Genomic DNA, 24,799 nt, shown 5'->3' with positions numbered 1-24,799 from the left:
ACTTAACAAAATTCATCACTGAGAACAAAGATTCACAAGCGTATGTGGATGAAACCAAAACACTGGTTGGATCTAGGAAGGCAGGGAGAGTTAAAGCAGAGGCATAGAAATTGCTCTTCCCCTCTCTCGTCAATCCATGTCTATGGTCTTTAAGGTAACTTGTTATGTAAAATTATTTATTTATCTAAGATGCACCTACACTGAATTTATCTGAAAAATAAAAAAGTCGATATTAGAAAAAAATTGTAAATGGAAGATTATAAGAGAGGGTTTCGCGTGCCAGCAAAAGTTACTGGCATGCCATGTTTGGCACACGTGCCAGGGGTTGCCCACCCCTGATCTAGAGAATGGTAGAATAGGTCAACAGTTCTTTACTTCTTTGAATTTTAACATTTTACCAGTGAAATCCCCCTGCCCCCTTTTCTTTCCTGGACTAGCAAGAATATTTTCATCTAACTCATTTAAAATTTTTACTTTTAACAGAAATTAGCAGAGTACGGAAAGACATGTACAACGACACATTAAATGGCAGTGCAGAGAAGAGGAGTGCGGAATTGCCTGATGCTGTGGGACCTATTGTTCAGTTACAAGAGAAACTTTATGTGCCTGTAAAAGAGTACCCAGATGTAAGTATGTTTTGTTTTATTCAATATTTTTTCTGTGTACATGCTTTGGAATGCGGTATATTTGATGGTAAACACTTTAGCATTGTCAGCCAATTTGAAATAATTTCATGAGAGGACTAGAGATGTGAATAATTTGGCATGGATAACTTTAAAAAATTCTAAGTATGTTTTCATCTGAATGCTGCTAGGTCACTTTTGGAAATGCACACGGTAAAGACTTAGTTTTAGATTTCAAATCAAGGCAAGAGTTATGTAAAGAGCTTTGGCCTGAATGTTCGAGAGCACTAAGTACAACTCTCAGCTCATCTGTGACCTGACCTCAAAGAAGCCACAGCCTGGGCCACATTGTCTTTTCAGTAAAATGTGAATTTGGACCATGTGACAGCTAAGAGTTTGTTCGGCTCTAAAATTTCTATGATAACAACTGTTTGCAACTTATTTTTTGTTTTTTTTAATCCCTTGCTCAACTATTCTCTATAAGCATTTTGTTGCAGATAGCCTCCTTGTTCTGTACAGTTCATTTATAAATAGCTCCAAACTCTTTGCCTTTTGTTACAAAGCCCTACTTGGTATGGTCCTTTCTATCTTTTTGGCCTTACTGTAAATGACTCCCTCTTTTTCAATACACTCTGTAGTTACCTTGACTCTTCGAACAAGTTGAGCCTGTTCCCAGCCTGACACCTTTCTGTGAGCTGTACACTGGTGGCTACTGGCTGGCTTCTTCTTGTCGTTAAGGTTTTAGCTTAAATGTCACTTCAGAGAGGCCTCTCCTGAGCATCCGATCTAGAAGCAATCTGGTTGCTCATTGTTTCACATTCAGTTTCTTTCTCTGAAATAGCTTTTATTAGCTGATATTTTTCTTATTTTTCTTTCTCTACCCAGCAAGGTATTTAAAGGTACTTAACTCAGGAACCTGTTTTTGTTATTAATTGCTGTTGCAGGTGTGCATGATATTGGACATAATAGGCATTAACTGCCTATCGATTAAATAAAGGCAGATTGGTGGCTTTTTGCTAGGTTTTATAGACTTTTCTGAAATATGAGAAAGAGTTGGCAGTATGCCGAAACCGGTTTGGCTCAGTGGATAGAGCGTCGGCCTGCGGACTGAAAGGTCCCAGGTTCGATTCCGGTCAAGGGCATGTACCTGGGTTGCGGGCACATCCCCAGTAGGAGATGTGCAGGAGGCAGCTGATCGATGTTTCTCTCTCATCTATGTTTCTAATTCTCTATCTCTCTCCCTTCCTCTCTGTAAAAAATCAATAAAATATATTTAAAAAAAAAAAAGAGTTGGCAGTATAAGGTCAGAAATTATGATGTGTAGTGTACTCTTAAAATTCAGTGGTTATATTTACAATATACTAATCTAGAGTGTCGTAAGTTGGAATAATGGAAAAAAGCTTTGATATTTCACAATTTGCTTTTCCAATACAATTTGTTATAAATTTAGCACATTTACTGTTTTTATAAGTAATTTTGGTTGCAAATATACAAAAATTATTGATAATGTAGGCAAAGAAAGAATTTGGGAGATAATTGGGTGTAGTAAAAAGGATTCGGACGTAATCAGGGCAGCTATGAGAATTTTAGGAAGACTTTGGACCTTCTCTGTTGCAAGCCTTACTCTTAACATAATTTGGAATCAATGCCTTCCAGACTTTATCTTACTTTAGATTCTTAGAGAATGTGTTTTGGGCCAATCTGCCATGATTAGGGACATACCCTAGTTATTGGAATGATTCCTAGAGATGAGAAATTGTGATTTGGGCAGCTGTCTCAACTGAAGTCAACTATTAGTTGGCATTTTATTGTCTCCTAAAAGGGGTCAGCCTTCTCATCTGCTTGTTTAGTCATTAACATAGAATTCTTTTAAGACCTTGTTAGAGCATATAACCTTGATCTGCTTGGTCCTCATTTTTCTTTAAAAAAAAGGGGGGGGGGTTCATAACATTGTCTAGATGAGTGGTTCTTAAAATGTGGTTCTAGGACTATGGTATCTAGTTGAATCAGAAACCCTGGTGGGGGAACCCCAGCAGTCTGCCTTCCACCCCCATAGAGGATTCTGATGCATTCAAGTATGAGCAGCACTGCTCTCATTTTATATCGTCAGAAGGTGGATAAGCCAAGCAGACAGGTGATGACATGTGGTCCTTTTGCCGGGCTTTTTCCAGGAGGCAGGTAGAGGGCAAACTAAACAATGTCTCTGCTTTTGTGAAACAGGCATTGCATTCACAGAGACAGACAGTAAGCAAATGAATATTTACTTCAGGCGCAGTCAGTGCTGTGGGGTAAGCAGATCCATGGTGAGGATGTGTTTATAGTAAAAAATGGGGGAGTGGGCATGAACATCACCTTGGGGGAGAACATTCCAGACAGAGTGAGCAAGTGCAGTGACTCATTGGCCATAGCATGTTGGGAAGGGTGGTAAGATATGAGGTTACAGAGTACGCAGAGGGGCCATACATATTATGTAGGGGCTGAGGGCTCCAGTAGGGATGTCAGCTACTATCCTGAGTAAAAGGAGAAGACATTCAGATGTTTTGAGCCAAGGAGTGAATGAACTTGGTTGGCTTTTAATAGATTCATTCTGGCTGCTGTGTGGAGAAAGGCCTTTGGGTGATGGTGGCAGCAAGGAGACTAACTAGGGAACAGGAGGGAACTTGAACAAGAGAATTTAGAAATGCTTGGATCCTACATAGATTGTTAACTTAAAGCCAATAGGACTTGTTGATTGAATAATGGGGTGTGAAGGAAAGTCATGAGTAGCTCAAAGGTTTTGACCCATTGGAGTTACAGGAATTGCCGATTCCTGAGCTAGGAAAGACTGAAGAGGAACAGGTTAAGGAGGTGGGGGTTCAGCAGTTCTGATTTAGAGGTGTTGAGTTTGAAGTCAGATATCCAGGTATAAGCATGTCAAATAGGTGGGTATATGAGTTATAGACAACTCTTAGCACCTCAAAATGTCTATTTTAACAAAGCAATTTAAATGAGAAAATTAGTTATAATTCATAGGAGAAAAAGTTTATTAATATAAAGCTATTTTGGTTCTCCAGGTAACTTTTTTTAATACCTTGATTTTAAATTTGTTAAAAGAATTTGTTTGGCCCTGGCCAGTGTGGCTCAGTTGGTTGGGCATCATCCAGTGCACCGGAAGGTTGCTTGGTTGTATTCCCAGTCTGGGCACGTACCGGTTGCACCTCCATCCCCGGTAGGAGGTGTGCAGGAGGCAGCCTATCATTGTTACACTTTCACATCAATGTTTCTCACTTCTCTCTTCCTCTCTCTCTAAAAATCAATAAACTATTCTAAAAAAAAAAATTGAGTTTGGCGAAATTGGGATCTGCATGTAGTTTTTGAGCTTTTCTTCTTTGGGGTTATTAATACACACCAAAAGAGTAGTACTGTTTTGTGGTATATATTAGGAACTTTATCTCACCTCTAAAAAATATAAATATCAAATAAAACAAGGGAGTCTGTCAGATTTTGGCAGTGTGGGAAAAGATTTATTTCAGAATTATGAATTAGATATTGGCCACTTAAATCTTAGAGGTCATCACATATGCTCCCCCATTTGTATATAAGCTTGACTTTGTGAGTGAATTCATTCCACTTGATTAAAAAATGCTTGTATTATTATTAAAGTTTCAAAGGGGCAGTGCTGCATAGTTGTCAAAAGTATGGACTCAGACCAAGATCTCTGGCTGGCTCTGCTATTTGTTTTCTGACTTTGGGCAAATTACTTACCATTTCTGGTCCTCATTTTCCTTACCTCTGTAATGGAGATAGTAATAGGGTTACTCTTCCACGGGGTTATGAAGAGTGAGAGATGAGTTTATGCATGAAAAGCATTTGGAAGATGCCTGTATACTGTGTAAGTGTTACCAGAATGTGAGCTCCTTGACGGTGGGGATTTTGTATATTTTCCTATCTCCATTTACCTACCTGGTAATGTTAGATGGACAATAAATATTTTTTGTGCATATCTTTGTGACAGCCTCATTCTTTGAAATATTGATAAATCTTTAAAAGAAACTTACGCATCTGCACATAGCACCTTGTTTATGGCAGTGTTCATTTGGAGCTCTGGTTGTGGGCTTGGCTGTGTATAGCTCTGGGGTAACAGGAGAAGAAAGTCTTAGATTCAGTGTTTCAGAAAGGAGGTGGTACGTATAATGTCCTTCACAGTGTTTTTTAATCAGAGGCTTGATGTGGGAATGAGAAGGTGGTATCAGTAGCCCATTGAAAATGTACTCTAGTGTGTACCAATCACATCCTGGGGGGAGGGATATTAATTCAATTGAGAAAGCTTAACATAGTGGAGATAATAGTGGGTTTTTGAGCTAGACAGGCCTAGATTTAGAATCCTGACTTACCCCCTTACTGGTGTTATTTGTCAACAGGTGCCACAGTAATGCTCCATAACAGGCTATCCTAAAGCACAGTGCCCTAAAATAACACAGATTGGTTTCTGTGCTCCTGAGTGTGTACTGTATGTTTGCTAAGGCTCTGCTGGTGAGGCTGAGCCGAGGTTATCTAGGCCTTGATCTAGGCTGGTTGCTGGTGGGTGTTCCTGTTGGACTCAGCTCCAAGTGGCAGCAGTTCATGGCAGGTCACTGGAGTGCCGGAGAGGAGCCAAATTGCCTAAGCACGTGTAAGGCTTCTGCTCTTGTCCCATCTATTAACCCTTTGCACTCCGCTGTCCCCTCTCAGGGGACATCGGAATTCTAGCATATCACTCGGATGTCCCCTCTCAGGGGACATGGCAGTTTATTAGTGATTAGGGAATTGAGTTATTTCAACGCAACTTTTTGAGACATGCATGTTTCCCTGAAGTTTTATCTTGAAATGGCACAAGAAATTAAATCAAAATATCGTAAAATTACTAAGATATATACAAGAAATGTCATCGGGTTTTGTGTCGGATTAAACAAACTACATATTCCCGATGTGGGACAAAGAAAACGGGACTGCATTGTGTGTTCTAACAGGAAAACACCTGGTGGCAGGCGTCAAACCACTTATTACTGTCAAACATGCGCTAATCAGCCTGCAATGCATATTGGGGAGTGTTACAAAACTTATCATACTGTACAAAATTATAAACAATAAAATATTGTTTTTTTTGCAAATATACATTCCTCGATGTCACCCAATTCATATAAGTCCAATATCATTATAATACGTTACTTGGTTCCAAAATTATACTAAATAATACGAGGGTCTGTAAATGCACGTTTCCGCCGCAAAGTAGCATCGAGTAGCTGGTAGCCAATGTCCAGAATGGTTCGGAGTGCAAAGGGTTAACATTCTCTTAGCTCAGCAATTGTCAGTTAGGTAGGTTTGGCCCCTCTGGAACATTTGGCGATGTCTGGAAATATTTTTGTTTGGCAAAACTTGGAGGGGTTACTAGTGGCATCTCGTGGGTAGAGGCCAGTTATGCTGCTAAACATCCTACAATTCACAGAACAGCCTCCCGCCACAAAGAATTAGCCTGCCTGAGATGTCGGGAGTGCTGAGATGAGAAACAGCATCATCAGGTCCCCTGGCCGCAGTGAGAAGGAAGTGGGACAGATGTTTGTGAGAATAATCGAGCCTGTCCCTTTGGTTTTGAGCACATGTTCCTTTTCTAGAGTCTGTGTTCTTGTCTATGAAATTAGAAGGTCTGGCTCAGAATTGTTTGGAGGCATCAAGATAACAAACGTATGGCATCTGATAGAGCACTCAATATGGTTCCCGTGAGTGAATAAGAAAAGAAATCCTACCCTTGAAAGAGCCCACAGTCTTATATGAAAGATAAAAGATATTGTATTAAATCATTTAATACTTAAGTTTATCATACATTCATAAAGTGACAGACACGAATGAAGATGAAAGTTATACATAGGCCATCAAACGATAGTTTGGCCCCTTAAGTTATTAAGGACTTGTTTGTGTCCATGGAGTGCTTATAAGCAGTGTGTGAATGGATTTAACTCTGACATAAGTAAAGATGTTATATTTCAATGAGCCAGTAATAATTCTGTCATTAAATGTTCCTAGTTATCAATTTTGAATTATTGAGTAATTGTTTTATAGGGTCTACCAGAGTGGTAGATAAATTTCAAATATGGCAAGGTCTAGCTATTAGATATTAGTTGTTCTGTGTATACATGAACAGATTAGATTGCTAAACTGTTTGCTTGGGATGTGATATGATGAAATTGTAGTGAGACTTTTCTCAGATTTTATATGAAGATATCTGTCTTTTCTGATGTTTGTAAAGTGGGTTTTAATTTTGAATGATTTTAGCCTTGAAAGGTATGTGTTGGATCTAGGCTATTATGATGACATGCATTGTCAAAGGTTTATAAGTTGGATAAATTTCTGTTCAAGTCTTTTTCAAGCTTATAGGATCCAAGCGTGGCAACTGTAGTAATATAGATTTATAATGTTATTCACAGTACTGTTGTCTCATAATAATACTCTTTGTTAATAGTGGAGCAAGAGTTTTATGTTACCTTTAAAAGGGTTTTCCTGGGTTTGCAGAGAAAATTTGGCTAGTTATAGCTTCTGAATTAGTATAGGTTTATTGCTGTTTTTTGTTTTTTGGGTTTTTTTTTCCCGTTTTTAAAGATTGTCACCTGCAAATTGGCAGATGAATTTAGTGAAGGTCATTTTCATTACTTTTGGTTTTGGTTTTGAAGTTTACTTTTTATATCACTCTGCAAAAATGTATTGAGAGCCTTCAAAGTTTAATAATGTTAAGAATAATAAGCCTTCTCAGAGTCTTAAATGCTGATACTTTCTTTTTAAAGTAATATGTTTTAATATTTAAAAAGCTAGCATTCAGAAGGACAAATTAAAAGATGAGGTTAGTTTTTAGGGAAAAATTATTGCTTATAAGCAAGTGTTTTCAGCCTCAGTTGAGATACAATTATGTCTGATTTTTCTATCCAAAAAGTTTGCTAAGATCTGCTCTGTTAAAATTACTGTTGTAAAAGATTTATAAATCAGTTAGATACCTAGTCCCAGGTATCTCACACCCATATCTTTCAGATTCTCACTGAAATAACAAAAGTAATATAATACAAACTTGGAGAGAAACCTGCTTCTCAGTGCTATTTATAGTTTGGAAACATTGAGGTGTTTGTTGGATATTCAGGGGAAGGGAGAGGTGCTGGTCTGCTCTTGGCCCATCTGAGAGAGCAGTGTCTGCGTCACTGACAGTCGTTCTCCTCTTAGCCTCCGCCCTCCAGCACTGGCAGTGACACGGGAAGGTGATACCACTCTTAAGTTGACCACCCATCTTGGTGCCGCTTATATTAGGTGACCTACATTTATTTTGTGAGTGAAAAACTCATCATTTATGCCTTTTCTTGGTTTGAATTTGGTGAGCAGACAACTACCGTAGTTTTTGATAGAACCTGCCTCAGTGCACCCTAGAGACATTGAAATCAAACTTCTAAATGAGAATCTTTTGAACTAAATATAGTTACTTATTTCTTTGGGAAAGTATATTGTATGTCTTAATAATAAACCCAACTCTTTAGAACAAAAGAGTTTATGTATAGATTAGGGACTTCTGAAATCTAGTTTTGACTCCTGTAGAAAACTGCTTTTCCCAAGTCCAAGAACAATAGCGTTAAACAGCCTCCCTAGCATAAGTCTGTCCATCTCTCTGTTTCACATTGGCATGATAATTTTTCTTCATTAATTGGTAAGGAATTTATTGAGCTTAAAATGTGTCTGTTTTATTGTTTGAAATTATAGAACAGTGATCGTTTTGATTAGTTTCTTTTTTATTTGTATGGCTATTTAAAGCAGTATAAATTTGCAATTTTTAAGGATAGATAAAAAGAAAAATAAATTTGCAAATTTATTAGGATCATGAAGGCTAAAGAAGAGATCTGAGTATAAAGCAGTAAAATGTTGGTGTCATTCTTCCAGAAGGTTGTGTGTGGCCTATGATAGGCACCTGGCACCGGAATAAGAGACATAATCCTTGCTCTCATGGTACCGTTATAGCTACAGGGCCTAATCTAAGGCAGTGGCAGTTGAAATGAAGAAAAGGGGACAGATTAATGAAAATCTTAAGATTTCCTAGTCTGTTACCTGTGGAGACTAAGAATGAGAGAGGGCCTTACTGATGGTGCTGTTCATTGAGAACAGAGAATATAGAAGACAATGGTTTTATAATTAACATTGTAGAGGAATCAAGAGGAAGAGATGATAAGCATACCATAGTAACAGAATGTCATTTAGTTAAAAGCCACTGAAAACTGAGTTGTATTGAACGAGGGTAACATAAGACAGTTATCAGGAGGTCAGGTAGGACTAAAATTTGTGCCCAAAACATATCACTTTCAGAGCTGAATTAATAATTTTGTAGCAATGTGTGAGGCAGGTAATATTTATGCAGCAAAACTTAGGAAATCAATTTCAGAGAGCTTACGCACTATTTAATGAATGGTTAGAACACATATTTCTTTTTTTTTTTTTTTTTTTTTTTTTTCGAATTAAAGAGTCACATTTATTGCAATCCGGGACTATGAGGGGCCATTCCCCAAATCTCATAGTGATAAGATGGCCGCAACACCAGGTTTATATAGGCAAAGATCACAAAGGTATTGATTACATCCCAGGGTTTGGAATGAGGAACCTGATTTGCAAAAAAGCAGTTTACAGAAGCAAAGCAATTTTGTAGCAATGTGTGAGGCAGGTAATATTTATGCAGCAAAACTTAGGAAATCAATTTCAGAGAGCTTACGCACTATGCAAAAAAGCGGTAGAACACATATTTCATCTCCTTGACTTATATTCTGGGTCTGAGGTGACACTTGTAAGCTCAATCTTGAATTAAATAATCATATTCTCCTTTCTCTTTTTTGAAGTTATACATATTTGTCATTGGAATATTCATATAAATGGCTCAATTAAGATAAAAAGGATGTGTATGATGCTTATGAAGACAGTGATCCCAATCCATAAAGACAGATGAAAATACTGAGAATGGCACGGTGTGGTTACATAGAAATAGTGTAATGATATATTATGGGATGTAGGTAAAGAAGACATTACAAAAACAATAACTGAATCTGAAGAGGGTTGTTTTTTTTTTCTAGTTCTTTTTTCTAAGAGAAATAGGAACATCAGTGATGAGAGAAAATCATTTGATCGGCTGCAGGAGGCCAGGCAAAAGTTTTTATAAGCTTTCTATTAAACATTTTGAATGAGCAACAAGAATGAGAAAACTGAATGTGAGTTCTGATGCGACCAGGGTATAGGTTTACGGTCTTTAGGAGAAAGGTATTATACTATGCTGATTAATCTAGGTGTTCTAGGATTTGGGCTACTTTTGTAACCTGTCATGTATTAAATATAGATTATAATGGTAACTGCCTTCCAGGGTTACCCTCATTAAGGGACTTAATGCATGTAGAGTTGCCAAGCATTAGAACCTGGCTCATACCGGAACACTCATTAATAAAACATACTTCTACTTACTCAATACCTAAGAAATAGAGAGTGACATGGTCTTTGTACTCATGATATTTCTGTATTGAAATAGAAAGTGGAAATCATAGTTTTGTTTTTATGACATTATATGTCATTTGGAATTTATCCTGAGATCAGTCAGCCAGGCTTAACCATTTGAGAAATTTCTGAAATGTATTAAGAGTTCTTGTGCTGCATATGACTTAGTGAGTGATTTATTACTAGTGGATGAAAAAAAAACTTATGATTTCTGTGGACATTTTTTAAGTTGTATCATTCAACAATTTGAACAAATATTAGTTTCTTCTATGTGCTGTATGTTGTGTGAGGTACTGTGAAGTGTAAAAATAAATTAAAAAATCAGGTGCTGGTTCCTGACTTGGGAATGGCCTGCCACAGATCTTGGCATTCCATGTGATAGGGGCTCATTGAGGCTGGATACAAAGCACTCTGAGATGGTCACTGTGGAGGAGGAGAAGAAAAAGTACAACTGTCTAGAGCAGAGGTCGCCAACCGGTGGTCCGCGGACCACTGATCATCTGTGGGGTCCGAAAGGTTGGCGACCACTGGTCTAGAGGTGAGAATAACAAGGAAATCACAGAAGAAACGTGAGCTCAGTATTGTGTAATGAGAGACATTTGACATGGTTGGGGAGAAGGAAGGACAGAAGAAGGTGTTACAGAGAACAGTGAATTGCTTATGTGTCTGAACAGAAAGGTGGTAGCAAAATAAAGGTCTGAAAAGAAGTTTAGAATCTTTTAAAGGGTTTTGTGTGTAATAAGAGTTTGTATCTTGAACTGTCATATATATTGTCATATACTTATGTCATAAAACTCTTGTTGGCTTTTATTGCCTCATATTTTTATTTTAGTTGTCTAGGTAATTTTTCCCCAAAGACTTGTTATATAGCTTCTAGACTAGAGGATATTTTCTTATTCACCTGATTAAAAAAAAATGGTTTTAGATTCTTTCCCAATTATGTTTATACTCAAAAGATGATTTGTCATGATTTAGGATCTCTAAATTCACAGATGTCCGGTTCTGGTTATTACTGGTTACTGTTTTCCCCCTTTAAGCTGCTGGTGCCTGTTCTTGCATAGCCAACAGAAGATGTGTATAAAGTTCACATATATGTGAACAGTTTTGCAAAATGATTTCTATACTAATTATTAGGTAGCATAAGAAGACATATTTGGTTGCTTATCTAGAATTAATTTGAAGGTAGAAAAAGGAATAAGACATTTGTCTCCCCCAGATGAAGACATTTTGATATATTCATTCTGGTACTTTTAATTAAAAACAGTTGAATAGTCTTCACTTAATGTTATCCATAGGTTCTGTGACTTTAAGCAAAATAAGGAATAATGAAACCAATTTTTACCATAGGTTAATTGATATAAAAAAGTGGTAAGTTCCTAAGGTATCTCATCAATGTTACAGAGAAACAACATTGAACAAGATGATGTTATTTGAGGACCTGTGGTACTGCTAAATAGCCATAACTCTTCTCTCATCTTACACACTTCCATAAGATAGGCTCGCTGGTGTTGATTACACTTGAAGTGGTTCATTTTTTTTTTTTTTTTGTCATTTGCTAAAGTAAAAGGCTTCATCAACAAATATACATGTGTGTGTTTCATACCTGTTATGTCACTTAAGTGATACAATGTAAGGTTTGTAAGGTATCTAACTAAAATTCACTTTAGAAATACTAGACACACTATTTAGAAACATTACTAATCTGTAGAAAATAACCCAAAGAAATGCATATTTTTATAGAATATTCCAAAGTTTTAAGCAGAAGTTACTCTTTAACATTTCTTAAAAGTGTTTCATTGAAATGCTTTTGGTGATTCATTTTTTTATTAGTTACCTGTTTTGATAGCCTGTCACAGGAAGTTTTATCTTAATTGTAGATATCTTAAAAGGTTAATGGAAAAACTTACCATAATGCTTCTTTATATTGTCATTGGTAGAAATCTATTGATTCTATTTAAAATGAAGTGAGCATCAGTGAATAACACTAGACATAATTGTTGTTAACCTCTTCTTTAGGCATAAATGTAGTTGAGTCATGGAAAGGTCTGTACTTAAAATGTAGGGCTAATGAATGTCTTTTTTCTCTCTTGTTCTTATTTGGGTGTTTAAAGTTGCAGTTAGCCCCGGCTGTATGAAATTATTATTTTTGAATGTGTTGTGACATTGTTTTAATTGCATGAAGCTGCAGAACTAGCATGATAAATCAACACAATGAATTTTAATGCAAGGCAAATGATATTAAATTGGCTGCAGTAGACAAAGCAGCTGCTATGATTAATTTTTTCATTCTCTGCTTACAATATTCTGAGGATGACCTTGACAGTTTCTACTGTATTAGAATCCCAGTGGTATGCACTTTAATACACTTGAGCTTTGTTGTTCTTGGGTAATAAAAATTGGTTCATTTTTAAGGTTACAAAAATTTTGTGTTATAGATGTAATATGTTGGTTTTGACTGCTTTTAAAACATTGCTTATTAATAAGTAATAACTGTAAGGATTATTTAGCTGTGGTGAAGTCTTTTTCTATATAATTCTAATTCCATGGTTCCAGCAGAAGAGGAAATCTTAAAAGTGGCAAGAAGAGGAAAAGGGGTACCTTCAAGGGAGCAACAGTTAGGTGGATGAGAGTGCAGGGCTTTAGGTCGGGTAAAGAGGTGAAGTACTCTCTGCTGGGGAACTAGTAGGGATAAGGGATAGTATGTAGAGGTGGATCAGGCACATTTCAGAATTGGGGAGCTTGTAGAGCTAGATCAAGTGCTTAGAGGACAGTCTCAACCTCGGATGGAAAACGTTGTATCAAAATCTGAGGGAAGAGAGGACTTTTCCAGCCGTCCTCATGCACCACCCATCTTTCATTTGTGCGTCACTTAGGATGTGGGGATGCTGGTCAGCAACTTCGTGAGCGGAGTAAGAGCCATGGAGGCACAGAAGACTGAAGAAGGGCCCTAGCTAAGCCTTGAGAGCAGTGACTGCTAGCATATGACTTTATGTAATGACGTGCCAGCAGTGGCTCATAAGCAAGGAAAAAATAGGAAGCTGTATGCATACGAATCATTACCTTTGGATTTTTGTGGAAGTGATGGTATTTTATCTCATATGCAGACTATATGTGAGTGAGGAAAATTTACTTTTCAGTTTTCAGAGTTAATCTATGTCTTGCTTCCTCCACTCTCCCTTTGAAAGATAAACTTCTGTATATGAAGGCTAGAAGTTTCTGTTGAGGGATGCTAATTCTTTATTTATGCAATTATTTTTATCACTCCCCTGTCCATGAAAAGAGTTAAGCCTCCTTGCAAAAATAGTATAAGTTAAAGGTAGAAATGGGAAAAAGAAAATAAGTGTATAGGTATAAAACTTGTAAGGAATGTGATGAAAAAGCATTTACTTTCAAGACTTAAATGTTTAGTATAGGGTGGAATCCAAATTTGGCCACCAGAGTAGAGTTCTGACAGGCAGCCCAAAAATATGGTCTCTGAACAGTTGCTTGAGAGAAAGTATAGCTCGTTAGATAAGTAATAAGAATTTTCCCCAAGGATTTTAGTTAAAAAAACAACAACAAATATTATTTAACATAATGAACAGTTCCCTGAACACCATCATTACAGAGTTTTGTAAAAGACATTCGCATTCTTGTGTGGTATCTAAGATTTTGTTACATGCTTTGGTTTAGATTACATGTTAATGGACAGTTCAGTGTAGTATCTTTTTCAGGCAAATGTATTGTTCCTAATTTATAATTTGTATTAATACATATGAAAATTTATTGCTAAACATTGAGCTATTATAACACCCCTCCCCCAAACTTGGCAAGAAATTTATAAGGACTCTTAATTTATTTCAACTTACTATTAAAAAGTATTTCATTTGAGCAAGTAAATATGTATTTTAAAATAATTTTAATATCTATAAATTCAAGCAAGAGAATAATGTATGATGACTTTTTTTCCCCCCAGTTTAATTTTGTTGGGAGAATCCTTGGACCTAGAGGACTTACAGCTAAACAGCTTGAAGCAGAAACGGGATGTAAAATTATGGTCCGGGGCAAAGGCTCAATGAGGGATAAAAAGAAGGTAAGTTTTTAAAAATGGAGGCAAGTCTTTCTGTGAATAATTTAATTAAACTTTTGCATTCTAATAAAATATCAGGTCTTTTGTGTATAAAGCACTACACATTATTTCATGTCAGAAGCATGAACATTTTAAAGGTGGTGTCATGATTTTGCCCTGCTAATTATCATTTTTTATTTAGCCAACTAAATTATCACTCAGTCCGTCTTGTTAACTTACTTTGGTCTTTATAATCCAGGAGCTTCCAATTTGGGAATTAGTCAAACTGTAATGTTGTATATATAAAAGTATGTAACTAAAACTTTGGGAAATCTAAAATGTTTGAGATTTATATGAGAACAGTCAAATAAATAAGTTTGCATGTATGTCAAATCATTTGTAGAATTAGTAAACAGAAAAAGAAGGCTTTTAACTAGCCTCAGTTTGGTTTCATCAACATTCTGTGTTGATCACAAGATTTCTAGACATTTTACTTTAAAGTATATTGTGTCTGGTTTTTGTTTTTCTTTCTACCTCTTGTTTTTCTAGTTTAATTAATAAAGACCTAACTATCTACTTTAAATACTGTTTTTAGGGAGGTTTTATTTGCCTAGTTTCCTTTTGTCGAGTGAATACTTTTGATTTTTTATTTGTGTAAAAAATGTTTGACTTATTTTTTTTAAATAACCTAGATTTTATTGCCAATTGATGAAACTTATTGTTAGGAAGGGTTGTTGTTTTTTGTTGTTTTGATTTTTTTAACATATTGCCTCGAGAGGGCTATCAAATGACACCTGTGGTCAGCTTATGTTGCAGTATGTGCATTGAATTGCTTTGTGGAGCTCATGGAACCAACACCAGACCTAAAAGGTATTCTCACTTGATGCTGATACGCTGCTTTTCTGAGCTTCCCACCTCGTTTTGTTTAAGCTTTCTCATTGACCAAATCTCAATCACTCTTTTCTCCCTGTAGATAAAATAGTAGCTAAAAAGTTGGGGGTAAAAAAATCCTCACTGATATTATCTTTTAATCTTATAGCTTTTTTTTTTTTGTCATCTGAGTTTAAAGATACTTTGAGGCAAGCTTGTGAGTTCCTCTTCAGTATATTTAGATGTATTTAAGACATTTTATTAGGATCTTAAGTATTAGATTCTAGATTCTGATTCAATTAGGTGACATGCATTTTTGTGTTGCCATGCAGTTTTGGTTCCCACGCTTGCACTTAGGGTTGCATGGGCATTAAGTGGTGCTACTTTCATAGCCTGGTCACAAGGAGATGAAACCTCCACAACTGAGGACAAATAAATCTTCACCAAAAGGTGATTGTTTCTGCTAGTTTAAAAAGCTACTGTTACCAGGCAGTTAACAAAACATGTTTTTTCCTCTTCTCCGCTTCTGTTAATTCTGTAGTAATGTCCTGCGCTTATGGCACTGGTGCACACATAGACACTGTGGACAAGAGCTTACAAGTGTGTAGTGAGACGCGATGAGTCTGTGTAACTAGGATTGAACTTGTAGCCTGAAAAGCATTTTCTGCTCTCTTTGGCAGAAGAACAGAATGGTTAGGAGAGTGAGTTCTGCAGCCAGATCACTTAGGTGTGAATCCTGGTTCTGTCACTTCGGTTTTGTTGGACAGATTAATCTCTTCATGGTTTGTAAAGTGGGACTAGTAATGTCACTTATCTCTTATGGTGGTTGTGAGAGTTCAATTAGTTCTAAAACACTAGGAACTGTGTTTCAGTGTATAGTAAGTGATCAATTAATGTTAATCATTGTTCTTGATAAGTTTAGCTAACACTGTTTGATAGTACATTTTGTGTTTAAACTCATAGGTTTAGTTTTTTAAACTCTGGAAATGACAGCACTTGCTGTTTTGTGACCTTTGAATGTCCTGTATTCTCATGGCTTTTCTATTCTGTGTCTCCGGGTGGTGTGTCCATATCCTGTCTTGTCTACTTTGTTCTTAACCTCAAGTAGAAGCAAATTCACACATTTTATTTATTTTTAATTTGTACTATTGTCTACTAAAATTTATTAAAGCTTACAGAATGTACATGCAGGGTAATATTAAAATAGGACACCAAAAATTGGCTATAGATTACATTTTTAGTTTTATTAAAAGCTACAGGTGAACATACCTTGGGCATATCAAGTTAATTGGAATGGCTTCCATTATGTTCAGTATTAGCGTATGTGAATTCTGTGAAGAATTTATAGATTTAGAATGCTAGGAGTGCTTTATATAATCTTAATTTAAATTGATTACACATAATAAATTAACCAGATCTTCTTGGGTTATGCTGTAGTTTATTTATTGAGCTGTTAAAAATGTTAATAATAGTAAAGTCAAAATGGAAAGTACTACTGTTTGTTTGTTGCCTGTTATTTTGAAAAAAGACAATGACAAACAGATGGAGACAAAAAGAGGTATTGATGTAAAGAATAAGCCTGGTTGAGGTATATTTCTGGTACTTCAAAGGAAAGTCCATTGACTACTTTTTTTTTCCTGTAGAGTTGTCAATTTATGCCAAGTGAAGAAAGCTAGAGATTAAATATCATTTTATTTCTTATGATTGAAATGCTATTTATTGATCTGAGTCACAAGGAGATGAAATCCTTTACTCGTCTGGTAAACTCAGTATTTATGGAGTATTTTCTCCGGTGTTTGATGAATGCCTGCCACATGGTAGGACCTGGAAAAAACTATCTGGGAAGGAATACATGTTTCATTCAGGTAATACATGGAGGCATAGATGCCCTCCTGCCCTGACGCTCCAGGTCCCCATAAAATATTTTGTAAATAGAGAAAATTATAAACCCTATGTGCTTTAATTCTGTTGGGAAGATAGTCCTGTATCTTTCTAAGCTGCTGGTTTGAAGCAATGGAATGAATATGCCACTTCAAACTTTATTCTCTTGGATTGATATTACTTTAGTAGTATTGATGGCCACAATAGCATTGATTTTGAATAAAATGAAACTTAAGAGCAGGAACTGCACTCAGACTTCATGAGAGGCGTGGAAGCTTGTCTGTGCCAGCCAACATGGGGCACTGCTCATCTTCAGCAGGTGGACCGGGCTTGTCTCTGTCATTAAGTATATGGTAACGGGGTCTGCCAGTGGAAGCCAGTGTCTTATGGATAGTCCTTTTGAATTATAGTATACTCTGTATCATGAATTATTCTAAGTACTTTACACATATTGAATTGATCTGAGTTTTATTATTTCCATTTTGTAGGTGAGGAAACTGAGGCTCAAGGTGGTTGAGTAATTTGCTAAAGGTCAGCTGCCAAAAAGGTAGCAGTCAAAATTTGAACCTAATCTTCTAATTATAAGCCATTTCTAAGAGTGAAATCAACCTAAGAAATATTAGAAGAACTTAAATATTGAGTCCTCTAAACTTTAACTAGGAAGTCAGTGTGGTTCCTTTTTGGGACCACAAATAAGCTTTTTGTTTATTCCCTCAGTGATAATATATTTTGAAAATTTTCTGTGCATCATTCTTTTTATTTTCAGAAATCCTTCCTTTAGACAGGATTTAATCCCTTGTTTACTGATGGGAAACAAATACTTGAACAGATTAGAGGTGCTAGAGAAGTAATTTTGAGGACAGAATACGATTGATTTTTTTTGTAGGGTTTTTGTGTGTGTGTGTGTGTAGTTTTTGCAGGGGCCGCATGAAGGGCTGTGGGAAAATGTCGAAAGAATGGTCACCTTCAAAAAACAGGTGGCAGTCGAAACTAGTGTAGCAGATGAAAACATGCGTCATTAGAATGGAAGACTGATGTGTACACAATTAGATCCTGGATGAATTATTGTGGAGAACAGTTACTACAGTGGTAAATGAAGTACACCGTTGGAAATCTTTAGGAATGGTCTTCGTCGGGAACACTTTGGAGACTTTTCTTATCCACATCCATTAGTTTTCTGAGACCCCCTGTCATAAACAGGAGGAGCTAAGAAGCCATGCCTGTGTTGGCCAACGGTGTTGATGGGTGAAATGTGTACAGTTGATTAAAGCCAGTTCAGTCAAATGTTGTGTCTTCTGGAAACTCCCAGTGAGACTCAGCAATTCCAGTGAGAGCTCTGTGCTTGAAGTGAAGGAATGTGCACTCCGAGGGTCAGATGGCCCTTCAGGGCTGCTAATCCCAGTGCCAGATGGTAGCTGCTGCTGCACAGTGTGTAGTGTCTTATTCACACCATCAACAGCCTCAGAAGATAGTTTTACGCTTCCAGCCATGGAGGCGTAAGGAGGAGAAGTAACTTACCCAGCCCCTTGTTTCTAAATAACAACTGCACAAAATTCAAACACATGAGACGTTCAGACTCTACAAGTTATTCTCATGAGATTTGGGCTTTGAATTTAATTCAGTTTTTAACTTTACATTTGTTTCCTAAATATATTTACCCATAGAGTCTCTTTTTTAAGAGATGTTTCTATAACTTCTTGAGAAAGTACATTGTTTTGTGGAATATGATTTATGAAATGTTAGAGAAGGCATATTTTATCATTGTAAACATAAGTAGACTTTTTAATATCATTTTACATGCTATTTTTCATATATGTATATTATACATTTTCTTAAATATCTCACATTTCTATTTTTTATGGTTAATATTTATTTTGATACGTGATATTTTTAGGAAAGTTTAAAAGCACAAATGATCTGAAAAAAAATTAACTGTACCTGATCCTTTCTCTCTAGATCAGTGGTTCCCAACCTGTTTTTGGCCATCCCCCACCTAAGCATCTCTAAAATCCTGAATCCCCCCCCCCCCCGCCCTGTGACATACAATTCTTATTCAAAAAGTGAACTCCTGTTCACATGGAGAAAGCCTAAAAGGCCATTGACTTGGTCTAAACAAGCTTCTAAAGAACATGGCATCCATGAAAGAGAAAAATAAAAGAATGAACAGTTGAAGCACTGAGGAAGAAAACACTAAGAAATTGTTAAAAAAAAAATGAAATGGTATGAAAAATAGCAAATAGTTTTAAAACATAATAGAGAACTGAAATGCATAAATATATCACAATATATATTTATATGCTGTATATGAGGCCTCTAGAACCATAAGAAATGCAAAAAATTTACTGTTAATAACTCATTCTCAAATTGCCCCCTCCCTGGGAGGGGGCGTGTCCCCATGTTGGGAACCACTGCTCTAGATGCTACTCTTGTTGACTGTTTTGGTATGTCTTCTTGTAGATTGTTCTTCATGAAGTTATATGCATGTTCACATGTGCTATTGGATGTGTATCATATTATACATGATGCTTTATCATTAGCGTTTTCTCCTGCAGCTCTATTCTGTCCTGTGTCAATTCACCAAATAGTTGAGCTTTAGAATGTCTTAAGACTTTGTGCTGGGTGATAGGAAGCACAAGTTTTTGGTGGACATACTAAAGTGGCTGTGATCAATATGACACAACATCAAGTATAAGCATGTTTCCAAATAGCCTGTTGTATTTATCTCTGAATACTTAGTTTTCTTTTAGCAAAGGTATAGTTTGTTTTAAAAACTTTCATCATGGTAAATTTTAAATAATATTTATTCATCACCCAGTGTCAGCATTGCCTGTCTCTTTCCATGTGTGCCCTCACTCCCCCTTCCATTCCCCCAGATGATTTGGGGAGTAAATTCCAAACATAATTTCATTTGTAAATATTTTATTAGTTTCTAAAATAGAAAGGCTCTTTGTTATTGTGTTTGTTTTTTTTATCACATTTTCTTTATGTCATCAAATACCTAGTCAGTGTTCAGTTTCTTCCTGTCTCATAAATGTGCATTTAAAAAAGTTTGTTTGAATGGCGTTCAAATGAGGGCTATAGATGACATAGCAGTTGATTGATAGGTCTCTTAATGTCATTCTCCCCCTCGGCCCCATTTCTCTTTGCAGTTTATTTGTAGAGGCGCTGAGCTCTTTGTCCGGAGCTGATTGCATGTTCGTGGTGGTGTTTAACACTGTTCCCTGTATTCCTTGTAAATGGTAGTAAGGAAGTTTTCCCCGCAGTCAGATCTCCTGCCCTCCCTTCCTCATTTTCTCCCTTTCTGAAGAATATTTCACAAGCAGTGTTGTGGTGTTGGCACATAAGATCCAGTTTCCTCTCTGATTTTAGCAATCATTGGTGATTGTTTCTTAGGCTCTTTTTCAGAAGGAGTTACAAAATAGCTATATCCTGTTTTCTTCATTCCTACCAGCAAGATTTACTTTCATAGGAAAGGCTGAATAAATGCTCAGTTCCTATTCACTAGTTTTAAAATAGAGAGTTGGTTCCTAGGAACCCTGCAAAGGTGAAAAGAGTGTTTTCTTTTGAGTATCATTCTGAATGCATTGAAACAGTTTTGATGTGTTTCAGTTCTTTGCAATTAATGTTTTTAACTAATTATGATGTTTGGCCTGTGGGCATCTCTTCCAGTTCACCTCAGTCCTTTTGACACACTTGTAGTAGTTGTGGCTAGTAACTTTGCTTTCTGGAGTACTACCATAGTCCATGCTCGCCTTTTACTATTTCTTCTCCAGAACTAGAGTCAGCCATTTCTTTAAGAAGCCTTGGTACTGTTAGTGGAAATAGCATTTAGAGGTTGCACTCGGGGCTGTAGCTATGCTCATTATTTGTAGACCCTTTCAGCACAGAGAGAGGAGATTCATACACACACAGTCACACACAGGAATATAGATACATTTCTACACATTCATTCTTATTCGAAACCAAGTTCACAGTATTTTATTTAAGTGATCTTTTTAACTGTGTTGTCTTTCCATCACACTGAAAATCCTGGTTCCTAATGATTCATTTACTTTTATTCTAAAATACACAAAACATGCCAGAATTACAATAAGGACACTAGCCAACAGCACTGTCAGGGGGAAATTTTCTGCAGTTTTTGTTACTTTCTTTGGTTGTTTTTTCTTTAATTGAATTGAGAGGGGGGGGGGGGGGAGAGGGACACATCGATAGGGATGGAACCTGCAACCCAGGTTTGTGCCCCAACCAGAAACCAGACCCAGGGCCTCTTAGTGTACGGAAGCCCAGCCAACCAGCACAGCAGCCAGGGCAGCAGCTCGTACACATGAGAGACAAATTACTGTGTTTGAAAACAGTAGCTATTGTTGTATAAGTTCGGCCATCATATGGGCACAGGTAAGCTCATTTGTTGCACCTGGTTTTCAGTTTTAAGAATTGCTTAAATTATTCTTCTATTACTTGTAACATTTACAATGGTTTCCAAGTCAAACGTATAATGTAGGAAATTTTCAGAGAAGTTTAGCTTTTATTTCTGGTTGCTTTATTTATTTCCCCCTGTGCCGTTTGTGTAAATTTTTAATGTAGTTTTTGGTTTAGCCTTCCATTTCTTTTTTTTTTTATGTAAAGTTACAGAAGTATGACAATTGTGTATTGTATGTGTGTAGTTTCTCTTTTTTCATAGATCATTATGTATTCTATACTTTCCTACACCTTGCTGAGTATATATTTACTTAATGGTATATTGTTGAGATCACTTAATTGGGAGTATATAAAAATAGTTTTATTCCTTTTAATAACTTCACCATATCCGATTGTGTGGATATACCATGAATTATTTCAGTATTCCCCTGTTAATGGACATTTGAATTGATTCTAGGCTTTGTTGTTAAACATAGGCAGAGTGCTGCCTTGAATAGCTTCATATGTACATCTTTACCTGTATTTGCTAGATTATATTTTGGTTAGAATTCTAGAAGTGCTATTACAATATGTCATTTTGCTAGGTAGGGCTAAATTCCTATTTCTAAGGGCTCTTATTTTGCATTACCATGAGCAATCAATTTAACAGATTCTCCAACAGATTTAAACTTTTCTGTTTTATGAGATGTTAAAGACATTGTTTAAGAATCTATTCCATCAGTGTGTGTGTGTGTGTGTGTGTGTGTGTGTGTGAGAGAGAGAGAGAGAGAGAGAGAGAGGAGAGAGAAAGAGAGATCGATCCAAGGTCATTGCTCTTGTGAACATTGCAACCATCTCTGGTTTCCTAGTTAGTCATTTACTTGTAATATGTTGCTATTTTCCCCATCAAGCCCATTTAATATAATGGTTAGACATAGTTGAAATGGTATTATTGTAACAGGGCTTAAGGTACATTATAATCATAATAAATTTCTAGTTGGGCCTAAGATACTAATTACTATTTAAAATGTTTTCAAGAGGAAAAGTAATATGATTTTCTATTAGATTACATACCCTTTTTTCAGCTAGGATTCCTCATATGAAGCACAGAACTTAGAAATTCTTCAGTTTTACTGAGTGGTTCATAACGAGTATCATCATAGAAGTGTAGGGGAGAAGTAGTCATCTATAATTTATGCCTTGGGCCAGGCATTAAGACTTGATTCTCTTATAACCCTATGAGGAATGGTTTTTTTCCTCTACTTTATTATTATTTTTTTTTAAAATTGACTTTAGAGAGAGGAAGGGAGAGGGAGAAAGAGAGAGAAACATCAGTGATGAGAGAGAATCATGGATCAACTGTCTCCTGCACACCTACCAGGGATCCAGCCCAAAACCCAGGCCTGTGCTCTGACCAGGAATGAAGCCATGACCTCCTGGTTTATAGGTTGATGCCCAACCACTGAGCCAAACTGGTGGGCTTTCCCTCTCCTTTCTATTTCTCCCTCGTATACCTCCTTTGCAGTCAGAAGAGACTGAATGAAGGCCGCAGGCAAGTGACTAGGCCTTAGCTTTGTCTAGAACAGTGATCGGCAAACTCATTAGTCACCAGAGCCAAATATCAACAGTACAACGATTGAAATTTCTTTTGAGAGCCAAATTTTTTAAACGTGAACTATATAGGTAGGTACATTGTTATTAACTTAATTAGGGTACTGCTAAGCTGGCCTTTGCTAAAAACGTCCTCAATCTCATTGAGGTACATTCGCTGAGGTCGACCCCTTCCAACTCTCCCATCCACACTCGTCTTGTAGACTTGTTTCGTCTGTCTCCTTTCCGAAAACCGACTTCTGCGCATGGGCCACGAAGTTTCAATCGCACTGTACGTGCGCGCCCGCACGTGGTATATTGTGGAAGAGCCACACTCAAGGGGCCAAAGAGCCGCATGTGGCTCGTGAGCTGCGATTTGCCGACCACTGGTCTAGAAAGTTCTTCTTTGTGTTGAGATAAAATCTTTATCTTGGAAACTTAAATTCTTTGATCTTAATTTTACTTCAAATTCAAAACAAATATATTCTCTTGAACCTTAGAGCCTTTGACGTATTGATTACAGTATTTATGTACAGTGGGGCCTTGACTTACGAGTTTAATTCGTTCCGTGACGGAGCTTGTAACTCAAATTACTCGTATGTCAAATCAATTTTCACCATTACAATGACACGTGATGCTGGGCTGATGTTGTGGCGTTCACTGTGAAGTTCGCTGCGCCAACTAGCGGTGGGGTATCTGAAGCTGGCTCGTAACCCGAATTTTAGCTCGCAACTCAAGGCAAAAAATCAGCCAAGAGACGGCTAGTATCTCAAAACTCGTTAGTTGGGATACTCGTAAGTCAAGGCCCCACTGTATTAAAGACATCCTACTGGAGCTATAAACTCATTCCCAAGTAATTTGAGACTTTCTTTTTCAGTGTAATGGGATATGACATTTCATTCAACCTCAAGTGATTGATTTGCTTTTGTTGTGTTGTTTTTTTTTTTTTAAGTGAAAGTAGTTTAAATCAGTGCTTTTCAAATAATCTGAAATAAAAGACCATCTCAAAAAAGTAAAATCTAATAACATTTCTTATCAGAAATGGAATTCCTAAAATATGTAAATTTAAACCGATTTAGAACTTTTTATGTCACAGGCAAAATTATCCAGTTAGAATGCTGTAACTGTTTCTCACACAATCCTGATTTCTATACGTGGAAGCTACACTGCCAAGCAGCACTGGCTGGAATGGTTGAAATACCAGCTTGTCACATGATCTGCTGGGTTCTCAGAACTGTAAACTAGCCCTGGGGTCCTCTCTTCTGCTTCTGTCCACTCTTCTCACCCTCTTGTTTTTGCTGTGCATATTTTTAAAATAAAATTTATGTTAGAATATTGACATTTTTGTTCATTTGGTTACAAGTTCATGAAAATTCAGTGTTTTTTCAGATTGGATAGTGTTTCCATACACTTACAGTAGAGTCACTGCCCACATTGATTAACAAAGATATGAAGGATTAGAAATAAACACTGTACTATTATTTATTTTAAAGTGCAGTTATTAAATTTTGCGAAACACTCTTTGAGGGGTAAAAAGATGTACCCATTGACAATAAACCTTTGTTTTCATTAGTAAAGTAGCACTTTAAGTAACCTGTAAAACTTGAGCTAATTACTCTGCCACAGATCTAATACCAAGAAGAGTTAATTACCCATGCCTAATGAAATGAGACATGAGTTTCAGTGAAAAGGGAGAGTCCATTTTATCACTAGATGCTGTTAATGATTCTTTTAAAATTAAGACTTGATTGGATTGCAGTCAGTTTAGTTAAGGAATATGTGAGCACCTTGCAGTTTTGTGGTCTGTAACAAATTTTCTTTTTAAAGGGCTCAGTTTTCTGTTGACAGAATTGCTAGTGGAATGTTGCTTATGTTA

At 36.6% G+C, this 24,799-nt stretch overlaps 1 protein-coding gene across 1 annotated transcript in view; it reads left to right on the top strand.

Moving 5' to 3' along the window:
• QKI (QKI, KH domain containing RNA binding) overlaps positions 1 to 24,799 on the top strand; it is a 97,656-nt gene that overhangs the window by 16,979 nt on the left and 55,878 nt on the right. Inside the window, exons 2-3 of the mRNA XM_023764793.1 lie at positions 438 to 626; positions 14,092 to 14,208. Coding sequence (XP_023620561.1) covers positions 438 to 626; positions 14,092 to 14,208 — 306 coding nt within the window. The remainder of the gene's footprint in view (positions 1 to 437; positions 627 to 14,091; positions 14,209 to 24,799) is intronic.

Source organism: Myotis lucifugus, unplaced genomic scaffold (assembly GCF_000147115.1).
Source record: "Myotis lucifugus unplaced genomic scaffold, Myoluc2.0 scaffold_348, whole genome shotgun sequence".
Taxonomy (NCBI): Eukaryota; Metazoa; Chordata; class Mammalia; order Chiroptera; family Vespertilionidae; genus Myotis; species Myotis lucifugus.
This window is presented reverse-complemented; position numbering and strand designations above follow the sequence as displayed.